The 26,167-nt window shown below is 35.9% G+C and overlaps 1 protein-coding gene across 1 annotated transcript; it reads left to right on the top strand.

The window, feature by feature from the left end:
- The first annotated feature begins 574 nt into the window (after positions 1-574).
- LOC144960436 (uncharacterized) lies at positions 575-25,971 on the top strand. Its single transcript, XM_078893518.1, has 11 exons — positions 575-646; positions 3,161-3,299; positions 4,340-4,566; positions 10,364-10,488; positions 12,470-12,717; positions 14,712-14,803; positions 15,094-15,198; positions 15,681-15,729; positions 23,331-23,564; positions 25,380-25,471; positions 25,776-25,971. Exons 2-11 carry the CDS (start codon positions 3,195-3,197, stop codon positions 25,909-25,911), a joined length of 1,413 nt encoding a protein of 470 aa, XP_078749644.1. The 5' UTR covers positions 575-646; positions 3,161-3,194; the 3' UTR covers positions 25,912-25,971.
- The last annotated feature ends 196 nt before the right edge of the window (positions 25,972-26,167 follow it).

Here is a 26,167-nt window from a genome sequence, read left to right as displayed (position 1 = left end):
TTCTTCTTCTTCTTCTTCTTCTTCTTCTTCTTCTTCTTCTTCTTCTTCTTCTTCTTCTTCTTCTTCTTCTTCTTCTTCCTCTTATTATTATTATTATTATTATTATTATTATTATTATTATTATTATTATTATTATTATTATTATTATTATTATTATTATTATTATTATTGAGGGTGATGCTCTCTACTTTGTTTCATTATTAACATCATGATTGTGCCTTTTTCAATGTTATAATAAATCTAAGTATATTATTATATAATTTATTGTTATTTTACATCGTGTTTTTATTTGACAGGCCGGGATTTTTAATATAATTTATTGGTGTTCCTTTGATTTCGATCACGGGCACCCAAAGACAAAATAATCAGGTCTTATTCCACATTAGGTATTATTTTCATGGTTTATGCCAATCTTAATGTTATTCCCCCAAGTTGAACTTTTTAATTTAATTTTTTGGGGTACTTTTCCCATCGCATATGATGGACAGGTCAGTTTATCAGTTTCTTTATTTCATATACTCGTCTTTTGCTTTGTAGCATTTTTGCAAAAGTTTAACGAATTGTTTGATTTCATAACGAAACACGAACCTTCTATCGCTCACCCCTTTCACTTTCTAATCTGGAAGTAACAGACACAGTCACAGAGGTAAATTTGAATTTTCAACAGATCTATGACTACGGCACAGATAATTTGTTAGTTTTAAAGTCACAATCCAGGCTTCTATTTTAGTACCAATGTTTCATTTTGATTTTGATCCGTTGAGTCACTGACTCAACTCGCTGATTTCTCAATCTCAATTCTCTGACTCTGACTGCTGAGTCTCGAGTCTCACTTCACTCAGTCTCTGCTGTCACTGACGACTTGACTCTGCTGTGACTGAGTCGTAACAGTCAATCAATCAGAAAAAACGCAATCGTCATTATCATCGGGATTAAGAAATCAGGGAGGCCTTCCGAAAGCTCCTACATCCCCAGTATTCTTTAAAAAAAAAAAAAATTAATGTTCTAGAGTAGGGGCAGGGGGTTTGGGAGGGGGGAAGCTTTAAAATAAAAAAAAAGCCCCCCCCCCCCCTCTTCCCAACCCCCCTACTAGAACATTATAAAAAAAGAAAGAATACTGGGGATAGTGAAAAGAAATTTCAAGAATCTGAAAACAAAACACATGACTACCATCTACAAGACTATGGTCAGATCAAAGCTGGAATATGCTAACTGCATATGGTATCCGAAGTTTGAGGGAGACAAAGACTGTTTGGAAAGAGTGCAAAGGAGAGCAACAAAACTTATCACACACCTGAAAGACACAACCTACTGTGAGAGATTGAAAGAATTAAATCTCCCGACCTTAGATTGCAGGAGAAGAAGGGGAGATATGATCCAAACATATAAAATAGTAAAGGGAATAGACAGGGTAGAGGCAGGATTCCTTAAACCAAACAAGAACATTCAGACACAAGGAAACAGCAAAAAACTGAAAATAGAACGTTTTAAAACAAATGAAAGAAGGAACTTTTTTTCATCTAGAATTGTAAATAACTGGAATAAACTGCAAGAAACCACAGTATCAGCAAAAAATTTGAATAAATTCAAAGCAGAGTTGGAGATAAGCAACACCCTAGGAAACAAGTTCAATTATAAAAATGGTCCAACCATTAATAGATGAGGAGGAGCGAAGGAGACTACACCGTCTAAAAGCTCTATACAGAGGTATCCAGGTATCTAGGTATCCAGGTATGTAGGAGCTTTTGGAAGGTCTCCCAGAAATCAACATACTTGATGAATTCAATATAGGAAGAGTGGAATGTGTGCTGAATTTTAAGGTTTCCCAGAATTCTTCTTCTTATCTAAAAATAATGCAACTACAACTACTAGGTACTTTGGTAAAACGAATGCAAATTGAGTTGAGCTCAATGAAACCTATATCATAATAAAGTACTTTTCAACACGATTCCAATTCTACCAAAACTTTGAAAACAAGATGAGCAGAAGGAAAGTTATTTTATTTTTAAAGTTTTAAATTAAAAAGCTGAAAAATGTCCTTCTATTTGAATTTGCTGTTATATGGATTTTGCGACCTGAAACCGTTGTTCAATTTTATTAAAAAGTTAAGATATTAAATCACGTGTTATCACTGGAATTTCGATTTACAAATTTCTAATTTTTTAATTATCCAGAGCTAAATTATTTATACCCAATTTTATCCACGCATCAAAATATATTATATTATATATATATATATATATATATATATATATATATATATATATATATATATATATATATATATATATATATATATATATATATATATATATATATATGCGGTTATTCTGACTGGAGTCTGAATAGTCTCATGTGGCAGTATAGTTTTTGTTTGTTTTTCTTTGAAATATTTTAATTATTGATAATTGCATAAAATTAATGCAAATCAAAAGTACGATTGTTGTGACTAACAACAGGTCAACAAGCCGTCTAAACCCGATTTATTTGACGAGAAAGACAAAATCATGGATCAATTGGAAGTCCAGATAGAAATTAAAAAGAAAAGAGTTAAAACTCTCCAAAAGTCAGTCAAAGTAACTGTGATATAAATGAACAACGTAACACGATGTCCAAATAAAATCAGGACCAAAATAGTAGAAAGGTTGTGAGCCTGTTTTCAACACTGTGAAATACTAGATCAATGCTATCTATTATAATTAATATTAGACTATTTCAAACAACACAAAACTATTTGCTAAGTTACTCCACTGAATGCAACTTTGTTATGATTATTTTCCCCACGGGAAAGGGAATCAACTAACCATTACTGTAAACATTTTAAAGTTTGAGTCATGTTTTATTGCCAACAATGAAAAGATCAAAAGAATTTGGCCTTGTGAGAAAACTGTTTGGTCTATCACTATCGGTATTCAAAATTTGTAATGTCACTTAAAATATAAGCCCTCATGCACAAAATCATGGCACCACATTCTGTAACTGTGGAAGAATTTGCGGTATTCCGTGCGCATGGGTCTTGGATCAGATTATAGTACTAGTTGTAGTAGCAATAGCAAGAACAGCAGCAGTATTTAATGGTACAAAAATTGTTATTATGGAAAATACCATGATTAAAAAAATTCTTTTTATATTGATGAACTTTAGTGTTTTTTGTCTAAAGGAGAGGAAGTAGCAACAGGCAGCAACAATCCAAGATGACAGGTAGAGGTAGAGCAAGGGGGCGTGGTCTGATTAGCTCTGACGTCACCACCACTCCAGGGGGTTTAGCTGGGAGAGAACAAACCACAGACGACTTGAAGGTAACCTACACTGACTTTCTGCAGTTTCAGCATATTTAACTATTCACAACACCAGCTCTCCCAATATTTATTCCCATTTCAGATTTCACTCATTACTATCTATTTATTTTCCCGATTTTGATTGTAGTTTATTATTCCAGATTAATCATCATCATCACCTTCATCAACATCATCCTTACCATCACCATCATCTTCATCATCGTATATACATTTGCAACCATGACGATATGCGTTTTCCAAAAAAAGCTTCTATTGTTCAATCTACAAATAACTGTTATGTCTGTATGGACCAAATGAAGACGATTTGAGTTTTAAGTCAAAATGACCCCAATTAAAGCATTTCACTTTGATCATATTAATGATAATAATAATAGTAATAATAGTCATAATAATAATAATAATAATAATAATAAATAATAATAATAATAATAATAATAATAATAATAATAGTAATAATAATAATAATAATAATAATAATAATAATAATAATAATAATAATAATAATAATAATAATAATAATGATAATAATAGTAATAATAATAATAATAATAATAATAATAATAATAATAATAGTAATAATAGTAATAATAATAATAATAATAGTAATAATAGTAATAATAATAATAATAATAATAATAATATAATAATAATAATAATATAATAATAATAATAATAATAATAATAATAATAATAATAATAATAATAATAATAATAAATAGAAATAATAATAATAATAATAATAATAATAATAGAAATAATAATAATAGTAATAATAATAATAATAATAATAATATAATAATAATAATAATAATAATATAATAATAATAATATATAATAATAATAATAATAATATAATAATAATAATAATAATAATAATAATAATAAATAATATATAATAAATAATATATATAATAATATAATATAATAATAATAATAATAATAATAATAATAATAATAATAATAATAATAATAATAATAATAACAACGCTTTAAAACGATTGGCCACTCATAATGAAAAACAATTTTGTTTCAATGAAAAGAAATCAGAAGACTCAGACACAAGCAGCACAAAAAGAACGCCGTCAGCAGCCCCATCATCCCCCAGCAAAGACTCGGCAACCCTTTCTGTCGATGACATCCAGACCATACTCCAAGACTCTCGGACGTACAGTGACCAGTACGATGTCAAGAAAGTGCTCGTCCTTGCCGAAAACTTTGTGAGGTCAGAGAAAGATGTGAAGACAATAGCATGTGCCATCTACCAGAAGTAAGAGGCGTCTTTTTATTTTCTTTTTAAATAAAAGGTTAAAGGTTGAGGGTTAATATCAGATGGAGATTCAGAAATTAAGAAGCCGGCACCGGTGCAAGATAAAGATCTGACCAAATGTGTACGAAAGGTGTCAGACAAAGCAATAATGAAAAATACAAGAAAAAAACCATCCCAAAAAGTCAGTCGACCTTGACTGGGGATCGAACTTCAGACCTTCTGATTACTCTTCTTCTTCTAGGTTCCATGCCTGGTCCAGGCTTCGGATACTGCATGAATTATCTCTCTCCATTCCTCCCTGTCTCTTGCTTTTTCAAACAGCTCTTGGATTGTTAGGTTGGTGAAGCCCTTCAGTTGGTCTATGAGTGTTTTTCTTTGTCTCCCCCGGGCGCGTTTACCAGGTATTTTTCCACAACTTGCCAGGTATTCATTTTTATCTTTCCTTACTATGTGTCCGAAAAAGGATAGTTGTCGATCCGCTATTAAGGGCATTAGTTTCCTTTGTTGTTATGTTTGTTTTAGCACTTCTTCGTTCGTTTTGTGTGCAGTATACGATATTCTCTGCATCCTTCTCAAGCACCACATTTCAAAAGCTTCAATGTTCTTTTGTGTTTCTGCATTTGTAGTCCAGCTTTCGCATCCGTATAACAAGATTGGCCACACGTAGCACTTCAAGACTCGGAATCTAATCCCGAACGACATCTGTTTGTTTTTCAAAATGTTTCCCAGGTCCATGAAGGCCTGTTTGGCTTGAGTTATTCTTGCTCGTATGTCTCGGTTACATCTTCCATCTGTTGTCACTATTGAACCTAGGTATTTAAAACTTTCTACGTTGGTAAGTTGCTCGCCGTGAATCGTTATATTGCAGGTGTTGTTGTTTTCGGGGTTTTTCTGTATTACCATGCATTCCGTTTTGGTGATATTCACTTCCATTCCCTTGGCTTCACTATCTACTACCACTTTGTCAACAATCTTTTGAAGTTGGATTTCTGATGTTGCAATGAGTACCGTATCGTCTGCGTATCTTATATTATTTATGTTGTGACCTCCTACTTTTATTCCCTCCATATTAGTTATGCCCCTCATGATTGTTTCTTGGTATAGATTAAACAGATCTGGTGAGGCAACACACCCTTGACGGACTCCTTTCTTAATAGGAATGGAATTTCCTGTAGAGTTTCCGATTTTGATAGATGCCTGCTGGGTGTAGTATAATGTTTGCATGAGTCTGAGGTCTTTCTCATCAGCGCCAATGGAGTGCAGTTGTTTTAGTATTTCTTCGTGGCGTACTCTATCAAAAGCTTTTTTGTAGTCGACAAAACAGAGGTATAGTGGGGTCTGAACCTGTATAGCTCTTTCACTTAAAACACGGAGGAGGTATATTGCGTTCCTTGTCCCTCTGTCAGGTTGGAATCCATATTGTTCTTCTGCGATTTCGGGGTTAATCTTATTCCTTAGCCTGTTGATAATTATACGCAACAGTATTTTGTTGATGTGGCTTATTAACTTATAGTTCTAAAATTTTCGCATCTGACTGCACCTGCTTTCTTTGGTATTGCTATTTTTTGGACTTATTCATGCAGTTAACTCGGCAAAGTTACAAGAATGGTTTGCCATTGCCTATTCTTGTCGCCCTCTGCAGTTGGCCAGCTTGACCTGTTACCGTTCGACACCACGAGGAGGTTGCAGTGGGGCTTGATGATGATCTATCTTTGCAGACTTGGCATCATCTATTTGTCGAACTCTGATTACTAGTCAGGTATTAAAATTTTCTCAACTATCAGGGAGCCTCTGTGGTGTAATGGTAGAATGTCTGACCGGTAATCAGAAGGTCTGAGGTTCGATCACCAGTTGAGGTCAACTGATTTTTTGGGATGTTTTTTTCTTCTTGTATTTTCCTTTCTTGCTTTGTCTGGCACCTTTCATACACACTTGTTTAGTTCTTTATGTTGGTTGGGGGTTAACATTGTTCTGTACAGCCCGTGTTAAATTTTTGCCAACGAGCACGGAATTACCTGGCAAATCTAAATTTACAAATTGATGTACTAGTTACTTGCAAACGTTGTTTTAATCAAGGGTAAATTCTGTCACCCGTTGATTCGAATGATTATTTAGATAATCTCCTGGGGCAAATAATTGGTCCTTCATTTGACCATGACCTCGGGAGTCGCTATCTGACCACTCACATTCATTTGCGTTCACCTACAGACTTTATTATGGGGTGATTTTGATCTTTGGTGGTTCAAACGAATCGTCTCGATCTTTCTTAATTGACACAATGCAGTAAAGTAATAGTTAAATACAAGGCTGAAAATTTTCCTTATAGGGAATGACAGGCCTCGAAGTGGGCCGGGAAAACCGGGAAAAGCCGGGAACTTTATTTTGAAATTTCCCGACCGGGAAAAGCCGGGAAAATCGGTGAAAATTGTCTGGGGCCGGGAAAAAGCCGTGAGAAAAATTTAGGTGAACAACAACCCAACATATATTCTTCCGCGTAATCATTACCCAACCTGCGAACGATCGGCTTAGAGCATGGCAGCAGCCTCTTATGGTTTCCTCACACTACGAGGCCCTATGTTATGACGATCGACCCAATCAGCAAAGTCCGGTCCGCATTCGTAGAGTACACAGACTATTACCATGTTTCCTGTGCATGACGTAATTATAGTGAGAGTCATCGCTGAAACACTGGAAGACGGCAATGGGATAGTTGCGTCAGTTGTTGAATAAATTATCCAGGCACGGTTGATAAGTAAAAAAAAACAAATTATGTTGTAGTTACATTTGAAACAAACAAAGTATATCACTGATCTCGTCTCTTTGAGATATAAAGAATGATATAAAAATCAAGAAAATCGACCGATAAATAAAAAAGTTGCTTTAAAAAGCTAAAATAAACAAAAGCAATTTTTAAAATCGAATTTATTCGTAAAACAGTTGGTTTTCAACCGATTTTTATGAATCAAAGACCAATGTTCTTCTTTTTTCAAGCTGATTTCAGCAATGTGACTTTCAAATTCCTCAGAATTATATTTTTTACTTTTATTTTTTAGCTTTTAGGCCTTCTCAAAAAGGTGCCACTTGCACAACAATAGCGTAATACATCGACGGCGAGAAGCGTCTTTGTTTCGACCAGCCGGTTCGGTTAGATAGCCTGTGATTGGTCGAAGACTTAAAGACGCTTGATTCACTCAGTCGACTCATCATTGTCGACAAGACAAGAGTGCTAGAAACACACATCCCTCCCCTCATCTTCGTAGTGTGTGAGTGTGTGTTTTTTTTTGTTTTTTTTTGTGTGTTTTTGACTTGGTCATGAATGCGATTGTTAGCTAAGCTAATAAAGACGGTCAACATCCTTAGGCTACTTTAATTAATTTTCGTGACTTGTTATTCAATTATTTGGAGATGGCAGATTAAGGTCGTTTACTCATTGTAATTTGTACTAAGTTTGTTTTGTCTGTCTCTAGATTAACTAGCTTTATTTCATTCATGTGCAATTCAATAAGTAGGCCACACGTCTTTGGACGCTACTTTCTCTCTCATAGTATGTAATATTCAAATGTCTTTTTCTCTCTATTGATTTCTCTTCTCTTTGTCTCTTTTCTCCTCATCTCTCTCTCTCTCTCTCTCTCTCTCTCTATCTGTCTCTCTCTTTTTTTTAAATATTTTTTTTGCATGTTGTAGGAGGCCTAGACTTTACAGGAAAACGTCCAAGTATTAATAGCCAGAGTCAATATATTTCTTTCTCTCAGTCTCAGCCACTCTCTTTTTCACTCACATCTCTCTCTCTCTCTCTCTCTCTCTCTCTCTCTCTCTCTCTCTCTCTCTCTCTCTCTCTCTCTCTCTCTCTTTTTTTTTTTTTTTTTTCCTTTTTTTCCCCACGGATGGTGTAGGCTTAGTAGATACTGGATGGCTTGTTATAGTAATATGTACTACGAGTCAATAATTTCTCCCTCTTTTCTGATTCTTTCTCTCTCTCTCTAAATATATATATATATATATATATATATATATATATATATATATATATATATATATATATATATATATATATATATATATATATATATATATATATATAGGTAGTGGTAACTGGTCTAGAATTGATGAATATGCTTGAAAATTACTACCTTAAAATTTTCCCTAGAGCCTGGAAAAAACCGGGAAAAAGCAGGGAAAAATATTTTCCTGAATCACTTCTAGGCCTGGAATGAGATTAGCGGAAGAGTAGCGTCCCTTGATTGGACGTCACCCATAGTCTGTGACGTCACCGGTGGAAAAGTTATTAGAGAGAGAACGTCATGTTGGTTGTGCGCATGCGTCTCTCGTCCTCGCTTTTGCGTGTGTTAAAAGGATTTCAGTATGTTATAAACCCTCATGTGATTATTTATTCATATTGGACAAGACTTTTATTATGAGTATAACCGACACATCGTCACCATAATATATCCGCTTGTTTTTCCACTGTACTTTTTAAGATTTTTTATTTTCTTTGTCAAGTTTTATTTAATTTATTAACATTTGATACTTCTTTTATATATTACAGAATTGTGTTGCGATACAGAATTATAATTTTCACACAAGGATCAATAAAGTATATCTTATCTTATCTTATATTTTCCAGTCACCTGCTACTGCTAAAAGGTAAAAAATAAGTACATAAAGTCCTTTTACTGGAGTTCCGTGTTCATAAATGGGTCTGTCTCAGTGTTTGCGGAAACGTTCAGTAAATTGTGCGGCTATGTGGTCTTGTGATATGACACTCGCTTTCGGATTGGAAGGTCCTGGGTTCGAGCCTCGCTCCGCGCAGATTTGAATCCTTGGAGAAGGCTCTTTACTCACATTCTCTCACATACTCAGGTGTAAAATGAGTACCTGGCCGTTAACAGCGTTGTCTCTGTCCGAAAAAAAATTGTAACATCGCCTAACAGGTGTCATGTCCCGTCCTAAATGTTAAATGTTGTTGTTAGCCCACGGACACCTTGTAAAGCGCTTTGAGCACGTTTAGTGGATATTGCGCTATATAAAAGCTCAATTATTATTTTAAAAAAGTAAATGTTTACGTCCTGAATCGGCACCTCTGACAACAGATGTGTCGTCTCTTCATAACACATTTTTTTTTATTCTTCTCAAATATTGAGTTTGAGTTTGAGCTTTTATATAGGTCATTATCCATTAAATGTGCTCAAAGGGATTTACAAGGGGTCCCTGATCAACACGTAACATGTCGAACGAGACCTGACGCCTGTTGGGCGATATGACAATTTTTTTCCGACATAGACATCGCTGTTAACTGCCAGGTACTCATTTTATACCTGATTATGGTGAGAGAATGTGAGTAAAGAGACTTTTCCAAGGATTCAAACTATGTGTTGAGTGAGGCTTGAACCCAGGACCTTCCGATCAGAAAGCGGGTGTCATAGCACTAGACCACATAGCCGATGAAATGGGTGGAGGTTTGTCTCCCCTCTTATTAAATGCGTCCAATGTAAGGCGTGATCAGTTTCCAGACGGCTGACAAGCTGTTTAAAGTGCAAAGCCATTCACATAGCTGCACAGACCACATAGCCACATCGGTTCTCAACTAGTAAATGGAATTCAGAAACTGCATCACATTGAAGTCAAATCGTTTTCAGATGGTAAGTCATCATCATCATCATCATTGCCTTTTTCACCCTGGGTCAGGGTATAGGCCACAGACAAACAGTTTCCATCCTTCTCTATCCTGGTAAGTCGTGTTTTAGATTATATTGATTTCTCTTTTTTGATATATACATGATATTTTCTAATGTTTTAGATGCATGGAGGATACGAGTCTGGCCAAAAGAGGGGCCGAGATGTGTGACCGCTTGACCGACATTGAAGTGGGCAACGTAAAATTTCGAAACTGTCTTTTGTCCTTGGTGCAGGCAGATTACAAAAGTAAGACTGGGAGTAATGACATTATTGATCTTGTGATGATGGTGATGGTGATGATGATAGTAATGGTTGATGATGATGATTATAATAATGATTGATGATGATAATAATGATAATGATAATATTGATGATGGAATAATGAATATCTATGACGATGATGGTGATGATGATGATAATGATAATAATACTATTGATGAAATAATGAAATCTATGACAACGGCGATGATGATGATGATTGTAAGGGTTGATTAAGGAGAGCATTAAATTTGATTAAATCTTAGATTAATGTTCTTCCAACAATTCGAGGTTTTACACAGCTAGTCAGTATCCACGATCGTGGCATTCATCAAGTGAAATTAATTAAGGTAATAATTTCTGCTTCCATACTGATGATGTGCCGGTTACATCAAAACCAATTTTATAGCCCAAATTTTCTGGCCCATACTCCTAGCCTATGGTGTCAAGGACGGTAAAGGTCAATCAAGGTGAATGTGAAAACAAACATCAGAGACAAAAAGTCCTCAACAGTCATCTCATTCATTGGACCAAGGCAAACAGTAACAGTGTCATTCTCATAGTTTAAACTTAATTCACAAACTCACACGCATCAAGACTATAAATGTGTGTTTGTGTGTGTGTGTATGTGCTTGTGTGTGTGTGTGTATATGCTTGTGTTTGTGTATGTGTGTGTATGTGTGTGTGTATAAGACTATAACCCTCTTTTCCTATATCTTAAATCTTTCACATACCATAACACATGACAATAAATGATTTTAACAGTGGTGCCAACCTTAAGTAAAAAATGCGTATTCTTCTTACCCAGTTTTTCTCATTGTAGACATTTTGCTTTGGCGTCTACTTATTATCAATTTTATAAAATTATTGAAGCATTTTAACAGCCAAACACACTTTACGTGTACTTAAACACTTGAATCAGTTTGTTGACCTGGACGTTCATATAGGGAGTTCAATACAGTATTATCTGGGTGGGTCATGTCAGATTTATAAGTGGATTCTGGAAGTGGATGCTATTTATATTGTCTATAAATAGTAAGTTATTCATTAATTTAAATAATCAATTAATACATCACAAATATGATCTAATTGCCCATCATCAAATTTAGTGCTAATTATAGTTTTTCCTGGATTATACACATTTTTTCAAAATCTGACGGCGCCTATAATTTGTCTCATAAAAATGTAATAAATAGTCATGGGGTAAAAGTAACCCCGGGTAAACTACGGATATAGTCGGTGTTAGGGTTGAGTGAGTTAATACATCACTAGTATGGTCTAATTGCCCGTCATCAAATTTAGTGCTAATTATAGTTTTTGCAAGATTGTATGCATTTTTTCAAAATCTGACTCATTTTTGGATCATTTTTGTACACATTTACACGGGCTAGGGTTGGCAGCTCTGATTTTAACTCACTCAATCCTAGAGATTTTTGCGACTTTTCAAAACAGGAAAAAAATGTATTAAAAATGAGCATGTTATAGATATTTTTCTTCAACTACCATTAACATGCAATTAACATGTATAGCATGGGTGCAAGAGTGCCGACTATAGCCGGACTGCCTGCCCATTGGATTACCGAAAAAAACGTCGCCGGCTTTTTGCGATTTGGATTTGATTGGTTTTTTTGTTGTTGTTTTTTAAAAAATATTTTAAAATTGTGCAACTTGTGACAAGAAACTTAACAAATTTCTCCATTACAACCTTTGGATTAAACATACAACAATTGTGGACTACTATTATGAAGACTAGATGCTGAGCCATGAGAACAAGACTTCAAATGACGAGGTAAGTCCGTGAATCTTGCAGGCTTTTTCATATTATATGTCTGGTCATAAGTAGACTTGCAGGCTTTTTGAGGTCCAGTTGCTTGCACCCATGTGTATAGTCATGGGGTACCAGTCGGTGTTAGGGTTGAGTGAGTCAAAGGTCCGTGTTGTGTTACGTGATCGTTGATTTCATCGGCAGTTCGGAAAGACATCATGGAGTCCAGTCCCCAGCACTACAACGGATTCTTGGCCTTCCTTTGTGAGATCTTCAACATCATGAGGACGACATCGGGGGAAGTCTTCAAGCCACTCATTGGTCCGATCTTCGACTGTCTGGGTTTGGTGATTGGAGTCACTGGAGGAGACGCAGACGGAGATGACGACGGACTCGACTCCAGAGATGTGGACGGATTGGACGACGACTCGTGTGATATCTTTGCATATCATGTACGTAGTAGGCCTATTATTTATTTATTTATACACCGTGGTAAAAAAAAATAAAAATAGCTGGCTCAAACTGGCATCCACCGTAGAGTTTTTAGCAAGTTTTCACGCTTTTTTTTCTTATATATATATATACAACCAATGTCCAGATCCATTCTTGCAAGTCTGTTCTACACCTTTTCGAGCCTTACAAAAAAATAATTAAAAAATCAATTGAGCTTTATATAGCACAATATCCAATATCCACTAAACGTGCTCAAAGCGTTTTACAGGGGGCCCTGGCCAACAGCAACACTTCACATGTAGGACGGGACATGGAGCCTGTTAGGCGATATTACAATTTTTTCGGACAGAAACAACGCTGTTGATGGCTAGGTATTCATTTTACATGGTGAGAGAATGTGAGTAAAGAGTCTTTTCCAGGGACTCAACTATGTGCCGAGCGAGGCTCGAACCCAGGATCTTCCGATCCGAAAGTGAGTGTCATACCACAAGACCACATAGCCGCACATGTTACAGATTTTCTTGTTCTAAGTTGGGGCTAGGTGGACTAGTGGTATTAAGCAGGAGGTCCAGGGTTCGAGTCCCGCTTTGAGTGGCACAAAGTGGAATCTTTACTCACTTTCTCTCCTCGTACTCAGGTGTAAAATAAGTGCCTGGTCAAAATCAGTTGCTATATGGTCTCGCTTCGGATCAAAGGTTATTCCGGTTTCTAAGCATGAAATGGACGATAGTAATTGCTTGATACCCTTTGGATAGGATGCTAATGTGTCGGTGAAATATTTTCCACCAGACTTAACAGATCCAGTTACCCAATCACTGCTGGATGGAGGGACGGGGGTTGGGGGGTTAGAAAAAAATATCTCAACTTTACTTAGATTTCATCATAGTCCCTTTGCTTGTGAAGCAAGTGCTCTACCAACTGAACTATCGGGATCCCCTTATTCCATTTGGCCTGTTAGATTTGTAGAAAATACTTTGCTGTAGATGATGTCCTGTCCAATGGGTAGTAAGCTATAGATAGAACGAAGTTGACGTCACTCAGGCCTTTGTTATTGTTTTTGTGTTGCCATCCATTTATATGAGTAATTATCACTAATTAACCAGACTATAAACGCTCAAGGTTACACACAGTTTTGTGTGTTGGTCCGTTATACTTCCGGATGACAATGTTGTGAGCTTTTTACCCAAGTGTTTACAATCTATAGATAGAACGAAGTTGACGTCACTCAGGTCTTTGTTATTGTTTTTGTTTGCCATCCAATTATATGAGTAATTATCACTAAGCTATTCACCAGACTAGAAACGCTCAAGGTTACACATAGTTTTGTGTGTTGGTCCGTTATACTTCCGAATGGCAATGTTGTGAGTGTCTTAGCCAAGCGCATACTATCTATATCCTATTGTCCATTCAACGCTATATATAGAAGCCTAGATCAAATGGAGCGCCATGCATCTACATTTTTCTCTTTTGTTCATCCCGCGGATCCGAGGAAAACCATCAGCAGTGAAACCAGTTACAATGTTATTTTGACATCATTTCCATTCCAGTTACAATGTTATTTTGACATCATTTCCATTCCAGTTACAATGTTATTTTGACATCATTTCCATTCCAGTTACAATGTTATTTTGACATCATTTCCATTCCAGTTACAATGTTATTTTGACATCATTTCCATTCCAGTTACAATGTTATTTTGACATCATTTCCATTCCAGTTACAATGTTATTTTGACATCATTTCCATTCCAGTTACAATGTTATTTTGACATCATTTCCATTCCAGTTACAATGTTATTTTGACATCATTTCCATTCCAGTTACAATGTTATTTTGACATCATTTCCATTCCAGTTACAATGTTATTTTGACATCATTTCCATTCCAGTTACAATGTTATTTGACATCATTTCCATTCCAGTTACAATCTTTGTTTATACATCATTTACATTTTTTGTAACAATATATATTTTCTTTCATCATTTCCATTCCAGTTACAATACGTAGGACGACTGCTGGAGCAGCACGAGGAAGCCAAAATGAAAAGTTTGATGAATCGAGTGAGAACTTGCATTATTCACAGCAAGTAAGTTTGTCTTGTGTCGATTGGGCGACTTTATTCATTATCAAATGAAACACATTTATATGAACAACAAATAAGTTGAGATCAATGAGAAGTGTTGACTTCATGCAGAAGTTGACTTTTAAGAGTGTTGACTTCATGCAGAAGTTGTCTTTAAGAATGTTGGTTTTATGCAGAAGTTGACTTTAAGAGTGTTGGTTTTATGCAGAATCCGCTGTATTTTTTATTTTTAAATTAAAAAAATTATTGTATTATATGTTTTAAAATTATTTTTTTTCATTAATTAATTTCAGGAGTTCTCCAAGAGCCAGATGTTCTCTTCTTGAAGTCTTGGAGGCTTATTCCAGATCCTGGAGGCAGCGCCGAATGAGACGACTAAATACTATTGTGATATGGCTGTAGGCATTATATCAGGCCTCGTCTTATGAGATTGGTTGTGTTGGTGGAGAAAGATGGAAGGGGGAGGGGGGAGGGAGCAAGGAGGAGAGAGAGAGAGAGAGAGAGAGAGAGAGAGAGAGAGAGAGAGAGAGAGAGAGAGAGAGAGAGAGAGAGAGAGAGAGAGAGAGAGAGGAGAAAGGTAAAGAGAGAGAGAGAGAGGGGAGAAAGGTAGAGAGAGAGAGAGAGAGGGAGAAAGGTAGAGAGAAAGAGAGAGAGAGTAGAGGGGAGAAAGGTAGAGAGAAAGAGAGTAGAGGGGAGAAAGGTAGAGAGAAAGGGAGAGAGAAGGGCCATTTGTTGTTCATTATATTACTATTACTATCAGGCAGTGCGATTTTGTTGTTTTTTAAATATTTTGTGGAACACAAAACCTAGTTCTCTGTTATGAGATTGGGCATTCGTGCTCATCATTTTCCCCTTTTTGATGGAATTCCGTATTTTCCAGCATCTCAGATATTGTCGTTGTCAAATCCGATGTTCATGCTGACATGTCGGTTTTTTGACAAAAAAAAACAAATTTTGCAATCAAATTCCCAAACTTTGCAGGCTATAAACAGCAAAATTTGCAAAAACTTTGCGGTTAATTTTCCTAAAAATACATACTTATTTCATGAACGAGAAAGGCCTTTGTTTGATTTTAAGGGTTTCACATTCATGGTTACAGTTACACAGAGTTTGGTGTGTTGGTCCGTTATACTTCCGGATGGCAATGTTGTGAGCTTCATGCTTAGCCTAACGCATTCTATCTGTAGAATATTCCTTAATATTTAAATATGTTATTCTTGGATTGGATGTGTGTATGAGAGTATGATCAAATTCTCACATGTGGGCTTGGAATGGATGTGTATATGAGAGTGTTATCAAATTCTCACACGTGGGCGTTTTTCAAATTTTTGTCCAATGAGGAGGGGGAAATTTTATTTTCGGAGTTTCAATCAAATTGGGTCAAATCTTGTGACCACTTATGTTGATTACTCCTCAATCATTTCCTATAATGTTGGAGCTTAATTTTCTCCTGGCTTCATATGCTGGCGGGTTAGGATTCGAATCCCATTACATTGTCTCACTCCTGTAACGCTAATTCAAAGCTTCATAGTTCGCATTTTAAAATTATGATGCAGACAGTTTTCTCCTATGGCGTTCTTCAGCATATAATCATTCTCTACAAATGGTTTAATGACGGATATATGCCTATTATTTTTAGTTTTGAGAGAGATTTGTTGCAAAATCCTGAAAATTTTGGCAAATTAAGTATTTTAATTTCTCATAATTTTTTAAAGAGATAATTCTTAATATCCTACATTAGATGCTATTTGAGAGAGATTAGTAAAGACAAAAATTGAGGAAATTGTAAAAACAAGATTGGACTTGAGTGAGTTGACCGTTACAGAAGTGAGTTACTAAATAAAGACGGTCTATAACACTTGGCACAAATTTTATTTGAGTTGTATTCTCTGCTCATAAGAATCGCAAAAGTGAACTGTAAAGGTTCCCCAATGTATCTAAATAGATAATAAAGAAGACATAATTTTTAAAAAGTTTCCAGTTGATCGTCAAATTGTAATTAGATTGGACCTCGTAGCCTTTGCTTTGAGTACAGAAAAGTTTTCTCTCACAAACGAGAGTCACCACAAACTGTGTTGTTGCAGTAATTGTTGTAAATACCAAAAGTCACCAATTTGTTGATTATGAATTAAAGTCTACTGTATTTTTTAGAGTTAAAAGAGGTGATTATTACGCCACGGAAGGACTTTTGGTAGGCACTTAAATTGTGTATCATTATGGAACGCTATGAATAAGACAGGCTGACAAAGTTCTTATTTATTTGTCTAATGATGTCATAAGGTATTTTTATTGTCAGAACTCAACCAGAATAAAAACAAATATGCGTTAGATAAATCTATAACCATGAATACATGGAGTAACACTGACCCCAAACGAATCAGGATATCCAACCAGATTTTATGAATCTCTCTCTACCCCTCTCTCACACACACTTTCTCTTTCTTTCTTTATCGCCCTTCCTTTTTGACCAGTGACCAGTATCACCACCTGTCGCCATCTTGGACTGTTTGGGTACCTAGTGGTTTAAAAAATCAGAATTTTTGTTTGTTTGTTTGTTTGTTTTTAAGGGATTTAGGGCACTTGCAACACATTAAGGTCATATCAGCGCCAGTAAACGGGTAGAAAATGGAATAGTAAAAAGTTCTAGTTCTAGAATTGCAATTAAAGCACCAAAGAAATTGTTTGTTGTTTTTAAGGGTTTTACGGCGCTTGCAACACATTTAGGTTATATCAGCGCCAGTAAAAAGGAAGAAAATGGGATAGTAAAAAGTTCTAGAATTACAATTAAAGCACCCAAGAAAAAGTAAGACAAAGGGGAACTGAGAACAAATAGGGATCAGATGTAGATTCCAAGAGCATACCACCAATGTACTTAGTTTGAAATCACCTACAAGTCTCATCCAGACACAAGCACAAAATCCAACAAAGAGGAACACACTCAAATGCTTACATTATACATTCAAAATAAAAATATTAATACATAACAGAGAGATGATTTACAAGGAAAAAAATATCATCTCCCAAAACAATAACTATGCATTTGACTGTTTCCCTCCCAGCTAGGACTCCGGCCAGGGCCAGGACACAACCAAGTAATCTCATTCCGAGACAAAGACAGAAAGCAAGTTGGAAAACAGATATAAGGGGATAGAAGACACAGTAAGTACCTCCCTGCCCGCTATGGGAGGTCAGGATCCCCACCCAGGCACCCAAGAAAAAGGTAAGACAAAGGGGAATTGGTTCAAATAAGAAACAGGCGCAGATTCCAAGAGCACACTATTTAAGTAGGACAGGTCCCCACTAGGAGGAATAAACTCAAATGTTTTACAAATCATATATAATATAAAGAAAACATAATACAGTGCATAACAGAAGGGATGATTTACAAGGAAATAAATAAATAAATATCATCTCCCAACTAAACATTTGACTGTTTTCCTCTCAGCCAGGACAACATCAAGTAATCTCATTCAGACAAAGACAGAAAGCAAGTTGGAAAACAGATATAGGGGGATAGAAGACACAGTACGTACCTTCCTGCCCACTATGGAGACTTCCAACCTGAAATGTAATAATAATAATAATAATAATAATAATAATGATAATAATAATAATAATAATAATAATAATAATAATAATAATAATAATAATAATAATATGATAATAATAATAATAATAATAATAATAATAATAATAAGATATACTTTATTCATCCAAAAAACTGGAAATTCGTTTACAGTACAGACGTGGCATGCATAAAAATGTATAAACACAAAGTTGAGAAACTATGGCGACAATGTATACATTTATATATGCAAATGTACAAACATGTAAAAATATATTATATATTAATTTGATCAAAGTCCGAACTTGTGAGTGTATATTTAAAAAATAGTATTTAATTTAAATCACAGTTGCGCGTTAAAAATTCGATCGCCATGTGGCAAAAATGAATTAAGGTGACGTGTTGTCTTTGTTTTTATAGATATAAGGCGACGGCTCCTCATGGAGAACTTAATATATTTGTGAAGGGGTTGATCGCCATCCTTCATAACTTTCTCCATTTTACTTAGACAAAATCTCTTGAACAGTTGGGTGGGTATAACTCCTGGCTTTATCAATTATCAGATCAATTCTTAAATGTCGCAAATACTGGCATTTCCACACCATGCTGTTATACAAAAAGTCTCCAAAACGGATCCATAAAAAAGGGCGCATAACGTTTTGTCTATGTCAAATTCTGTTTTGTTTTTTTTGTTTTTAAGGGTTTTACGGCACTTGCAACACATTTAGGTTATATCAGCACCAGTAGAAAGGAAGAAAATGGGACAGTAAAAAGTTCTAGAATTACAATTAAAGCACCAAAGAAAAAGACATAGGGGAACTGGGAACAAATAGGGATCAGATGTAGATTCCAAGAGCATACCAATGTACTTAGTTTGAGATCACCTATCTCTCATCCGGACACAAGAACAAAATCCAACAAAGAGGAATACACTCAAATGCTTACATTATATATTCAAAATAACAAATATAATAATACATAACAGAGAGATGATTTACAAGGAAAGAAATATCATCTCCCAAAACAATAAATATGCATTTGACTGCTTCCCTCCCAGCTAGGCCTCTGGCCAGGGCCAGGACAAAACCAAGTAATCTCATTCCAAGACAAAGACAGAAAGCAAGTTGGAAAAACAGATATAAGGAGATAGAAGACACAGTATGTACCCCCCTGCCCACTATGGGAGTTCAGGAACCCCAGGTCAAATTCTGAGTTTCCGAATAAAATACATTCTTTTGTTCAATTTAGAGATAACAGTATCGGTTTGTAAATGCCACTGCAATTTATTGTCATTTAAAATACCCAAATATTTGTAAACCGAAACTTGCTCAACAGCTTGATTGTTAATTTTGAGTGGACTCGTGGAATTTGTGTTCTTTCTAAAATCAAAAATCATTTCTTTCGTTTTTTCCTACATTTTAAATATGTTGTAACTGGAACTGTACAGGAAAATGCCATTTTCCTCACAAATTATGCCCCAAAAATGTCCAAAAAGTGAAATTATGCCAGAAACAACAAATTAATGCAGAGATTTGTTTTTCTGCTGATAAAACTTGTACAACTAGATAGAACGAAGATGACGTCATTCAGGTCTTTGTTATTGTTTTTTGCCATCCGTGTTTATGAGAGATTCTCACTAAACTATTAACCAGACTATAAACTGTTTTTATTTTGTTTTTAAGGTTTTTACGGCGCTTGCAACACATTAAGGTCACATCAGCGCCAGTAAAAAGGAAGAAAATGGGATAGTAAACAGTTCTAAAATTACAATTAAAGCATCCACCAAGAATAAGGCAGACAAAGGGGAACTGGTTCAAATAGGGAACAGATGTAGATTCCAAGAGCACACCATCGGTGTACTTAGTTTGAGATCACCTAAAAGTCTCATCCAGACAAAAGCACAAGTCCCAAACTAAGAGGAACACACTCAAATGTTTACAAATCATATATAGTACATAAACAAACCATAATACAGTGCACAACAGAGAGATGATTTACAAGGAAAAAAATACCATCTCCCAAAACTAACTATACATTTGACTGTTTCCCTCCCAGTCAGGGCATCCGGCCAGGGCCAGGACAAAACCAAGTAATCTCATTCCAAGACAAAGACAGAACGCATGTTGGAAACCAGATGTAGGGGAATAGAAGACAGTAAGTACCTCCCTGCCCACTATGGGAGGTCAGGGAGGAAGAGTTCATCTGAGAAAAGACATTGAGGGTGTTGTGTCAAAAAAAACAAAACAATGAAATAAGCACCATGCTTGTCTGATGATTGCCACAAATTAGTTATGAAAATAAACCCTCAACTTGAAAAGATTTGTTTGTTTGTTTGTTGCTTTAGGTCTCTTCCAACACAATTGAGGTTATATGAGAGACCGCTGAAACAAAAAAACAAGCAATCTAGCAAAAATAGTACAAATGTAAATTTAAATCATAACCTAAAGATATCATAAGCTAAATTATAAATAACCAAGAACAGGCAGAAGATTTACAGAAAAAAAAAAAATCCCCTGTCAATAATACAATCACAAACCAAAGAAGCAGGATAGGCTAGTAAAGAGAAGAAGAAACGACATCACTATCGGATCGTACACCCATGCGAACATCATAGGTGTATGATTCAAGGGTGATGCTCCCATCCAACCACCCGCAACTTGAAAAGATGCCAAGCGAAGACTCATAAGTCATCACATTCCAGATGTTAGGACAGGAAAGAGAATTCCTGAGAGAAGGATACAGTGGAATGTTCTTTATGAAGGTAATTACAAACACAATAGGACACATCCTTTGACAAAACACAATACACATCCATTGACAAAACACAATACACATCTTTTGACAAAACACAATACACATCCATTGACAAAACACAATACACATCCATTGACAAACATCCTTTGACAAAACACAATACACATCCGTTGACAAAACACAATACACATCCATTGACAAAACACAATACACATCCGTTGACAAAACACAATACACATCCGTCGACAAAACACAATATTAATACACATCCATTGACAAAACACAATAGGACACATCCATTGACAAAACACAATAGGACACATCCATTGACAAAACACAATAGGACACATCCATTGACAAAACACAATAGGACACATCCATTGACAAAACACAATAGGACACATCCATTGACAAAACACAATACACATCCTTTGACAAAACACAATACACATCCGTTGACAAAACACAATACACATCCGTTGACAAAACACAATATTAATACACATCCATTGACAAAACACAATAGGACACATCCATTGACAAAACACAATAGGACACATCCATTGACAAAACACAATACACATCCATTAACAAAACACAATACACATCCATTGACAAAACACAATAGGACACATCCATTGACAAAACACAATACACATCCTTTGACAAAACACAATACACATCCTTTGACAAAACACAATAGGACACATCCATTGACAAAACACAATAGGACACATCCATTGACAAAACACAATAGGACACATCCATTGACAAAACACAATAGGACACATCCATTGACAAAACACCGTGTCATTGACAAAACACAATAGGACACATCCATTGACAAAACACAATACACATCCATTGACAAAACACAATACACATCCATTGACAAAACACAATAGGACACATCCATTGACAAAACACAATACACATCCATTGACAAAACACAATAGGACACATCCATTGACAAAACACAATACACATCCATTGACAAAACACAATACACATCCATTGACAAAACATAATACACATCCATTGACAAAACACAATACACATCCATTGACAAAACACAATAGGACACATCCTTTCACAAAACACAATAGGACACATCCATTGACAAACCACAATAGGACACATCCTTTGACAAAACACAATATGACACATCCTTTGACAAAACACAATACACATCCTTTGACAAAACACAATACACATCCATTGACAAAACACAATACACATCCTTTGACAAAACACAATACACGTCCTTTGACAAAACACAATACACATCCTTTGACAAAACACAATATGACACATCCTTTGACAAAACACAATACACATCCTTTGACAAAACACAATAGGACACATCCTTTGACAAAACACAATACACATCCTTTGACAAACAGGGCCGGATTTACCTATAAGCTATACAAGCTGTAGCTTGGGGCCCCGAAAAAGCAATACATATATGCTCTCTGTGGCAAAATAAATGGATCAAAAGTGTTTGGGGCCCTCCCACGAAATTATGGGGCCCCCAAAAAATTATGGGGCCCACCCGAAATTATAGCCCCCCCCCCCCCCCCCACGAAATTATGGGGCCCCCACAAAATAAAGGGGTCCTGATGAGTCAATCCATTTCCATTTCTTGTACCTCGAATACTATTCGGGTTATAAAGAAGGCGAGTTTATTATTTAAAACATAAATAGTTGATGCGATGATATTAAAAAATTAATGATTTCAGTGTAGAATGCACAAAATAATGTAAATTTGCTGGATAAAGAAATTCTCAATAAAAAAATATAAGGATTTTTGAAGCAAGGACAAACAAATAATCCATGGGTATTCGAAGTGTACAAGATTGTAAGGAATCACTTCAATCTTACTTTCAATATCCGTTTGTAGTATTTCCTGTTCTTGTTTGTTGGATTTTTGTTTTCGCTTTGCCATTGCAAATTCACAGATCGTAAACGTTTAAAAAATTTTGGACTTGGATTGCAACGTTTTTGGGAATTTTAAGGTAAGTTTTAGCGATTTAGATCTAAGTTTGGTCACTACTTAAGATCTGGGGTCACTATTTTTGTTTCATGTATTGCGTCATCAGTCCCCGGAATGAAAGTTATGGGAAACGAAAGTAGGGACCACAGCAGATCTTTCGTAGAGCTTAGACTTAGGACTGCTGATGTTATTTGTTTCTTCTAATTATATGTTTCTAGCTAGCTACCAGTCCCCAGCACTACAACGGATTCTTGGCCTTCCTTTGTGAGATCTTCAACATCATGAGGACGACATCGGGGGAAGTCTTCAAGCCACTCATTGGTCCGATCTTCGACTGTCTGGGTTTGGTGATTGGAGTCACTGGAGGAGACGCAGACGGAGATGACGACGGACTCGACTCCAGAGATGTGGACGGATTGGACGACGACTCGTGTGATATCTTTGCATATCATGTACGTAGTAGGCCTATTATTTATTTATTTATACACCGTGGTAAAAAAAAAAAAAAATAGCTGGCTCAAACTGGCATCCACCGTAGAGTTTTTAGCAAGTTTTCACGCTTTTTTTTCTTATATATATATATACAACCAATGTCCAGATCCATTCTTGCAAGTCTGTTCTACACCTTTTCGAGCCTTACAAAAAAATAATTAAAAAATCAATTGAGCTTTATATAGCACAATATCCAATATCCACTAAACATGCTCAAAGCGTTTTACAGGGGGCCCTGGCCAACAGCAACACTTCACATGTAGGACGGGACATGGAGACTGTTAGGCGATATTACAATTTTTTCGGACAGAAACAACGCTGTTGATGGCTAGGTATTCATTTTACATGGGAGAGAATGTGAGTAAAGAGTCTTTTCCAAGGACTCAACTATGTGCTGAGTGAGGCTCGAACCCAGGATCTTCCGATCCGAAAGTGAGTGTCATACCACATAGCCGCACATGTTACAGATTTTCTTGTTCTAAGTTGGGGCTAGGTGGACTAGTGGTATTAAGCAGGAGGTCCAGGGTTCGAGTCCCGCTTTGAGTGGCACAAAGTGGAATCTTTACTCACTTTCTCTCCTCGTACTCAGGTGTAAAATAAGTGCCTGGTCAAAATCAGTTGCTATATGGTCTCGCTTCGGATCAAAGGTTATTCCGGTTTCTAAGCATGAAATGGACGATAGTAATTGCTTGATACCCTTTGGATAGGATGCTAATGTGTCGTGAAATATTTTCCACCAGACTTAACAGATCCAGTTACCCAATCACTGCTGGATGGAGGGACGGGGGTTGGGGGGTTAGAAAAAAATATCTCAACTTTACTTAGATTTCATCATAGTCCCTTTGCTTGTGAAGCAAGTGCTCTACCAACTGAACTATCGGGATCCCCTTATTCCATTTGGCCTGTTAGATTTGTAGAAAATACTTTGCTGTAGATGATGTCCTGTCCAATGGGTAGTAAGCTATAGATAGAACGAAGTTGACGTCACTCAGGCCTTTGTTATTGTTTTTGTGTTGCCATCCATTTATATGAGTAATTATCACTAATTAACCAGACTATAAACGCTCAAGGTTACACACAGTTTTGTGTGTTGGTCCGTTATACTTCCGGATGGCAATGTTGTGAGCTTTTTACCCAAGTGTTTACAATCTATAGATAGAACGAAGTTGACGTCACTCAGGTCTTTGTTATTGTTTTTGTTTGCCATCCAATTATATGAGTAATTATCACTAAGCTATTCACCAGACTAGAAACGCTCAAGGTTACACATAGTTTTGTGTGTTGGTCCGTTATACTTCCGAATGGCAATGTTGTGAGTGTCTTAGCCAAGCGCATACTATCTATATCCTATTGTCCATTCAACGCTATATATAGAAGCCTAGATCAAATGGAGCGCCATGCATCTACATTTTTCTCTTTTGTTCATCCCGCGGATCCGAGGAAAACCATCAGCAGTGAAACCAGTTACAATGTTATTTTGACATCATTTCCATTCCAGTTACAATGTTATTTTGACATCATTTCCATTCCAGTTACAATGTTATTTTGACATCATTTCCATTCCAGTTACAATGTTATTTTGACATCATTTCCATTCCAGTTACAATGTTATTTTGACATCATTTCCATTCCAGTTACAATGTTATTTTGACATCATTTCCATTCCAGTTACAATGTTATTTTGACATCATTTCCATTCCAGTTACAATCTTTGTTTATACATCATTTACATTTTTTGTAACAATATATATTTTCTTTCATCATTTCCATTCCAGTTACAATACGTAGGACGACTGCTGGAGCAGCACGAGGAAGCCAAAATGAAAAGTTTGATGAATCGAGTGAGAACTTGCATTATTCACAGCAAGTAAGTTTGTCTTGTGTCGATTGGGCGACTTTATTCATTATCAAATGAAACACATTTATATGAACAACAAATAAGTTGAGATCAATGAGAAGTGTTGACTTCATGCAGAAGTTGTCTTTAAGAATGTTGGTTTTATGCAGAAGTTGACCTTATGCATAAGTTGACTTTAAGAGTGTTGGTTTTATGCAGAAGTTGACTAAGAGTGTTGGTTTTATGCAGAATCCGCTGTATTTTTTATTTTTAAATTAAAAAAATTATTGTATTATATGTTTTAAAATTATTTTTTTTCATTAATTAATTTCAGGAGTTCTCCAAGAGCCAGATGTTCTCTTCTTGAAGTCTTGGAGGCTTATTCCAGATCCTGGGAGGCAGCGCCGAATGAGACGACTAAATACTATTGTGATATGGCTGTAGGCATTATATCAGGCCTCGTCTTATGAGATTGGTTGTGTTGGTGGAGAAAGATGGAAGGGGGAGGGGGGAGGGAGCAAAGGGAGAGAGTGAGTGTGTTTGAGAGAGAGAGAGAGAGAGAGAGAGAGAGAGAGAGAGGGGAGAAAGGTAGAGAGAAAGAGAGAGAGAGAGAGGGGAGAAAGGTAGAGAGAAAGAGAGAGAGAGTAGAGGGGAGAAAGGTAGAGAGAAAGAGAGTAGAGGGGAGAAAGGTAGAGAGAAAGAGAGAGAGAAGGGCCATTTGTTGTT

This window comes from Berghia stephanieae, chromosome 15 (assembly GCF_034508935.2).
Source record: "Berghia stephanieae isolate SIO BIC M18660-M18661 chromosome 15, UCSD_Bste_1.3, whole genome shotgun sequence".
Lineage (NCBI taxonomy): Eukaryota > Metazoa > Mollusca > Gastropoda > Nudibranchia > Aeolidiidae > Berghia > Berghia stephanieae.
This window is presented reverse-complemented; position numbering and strand designations above follow the sequence as displayed.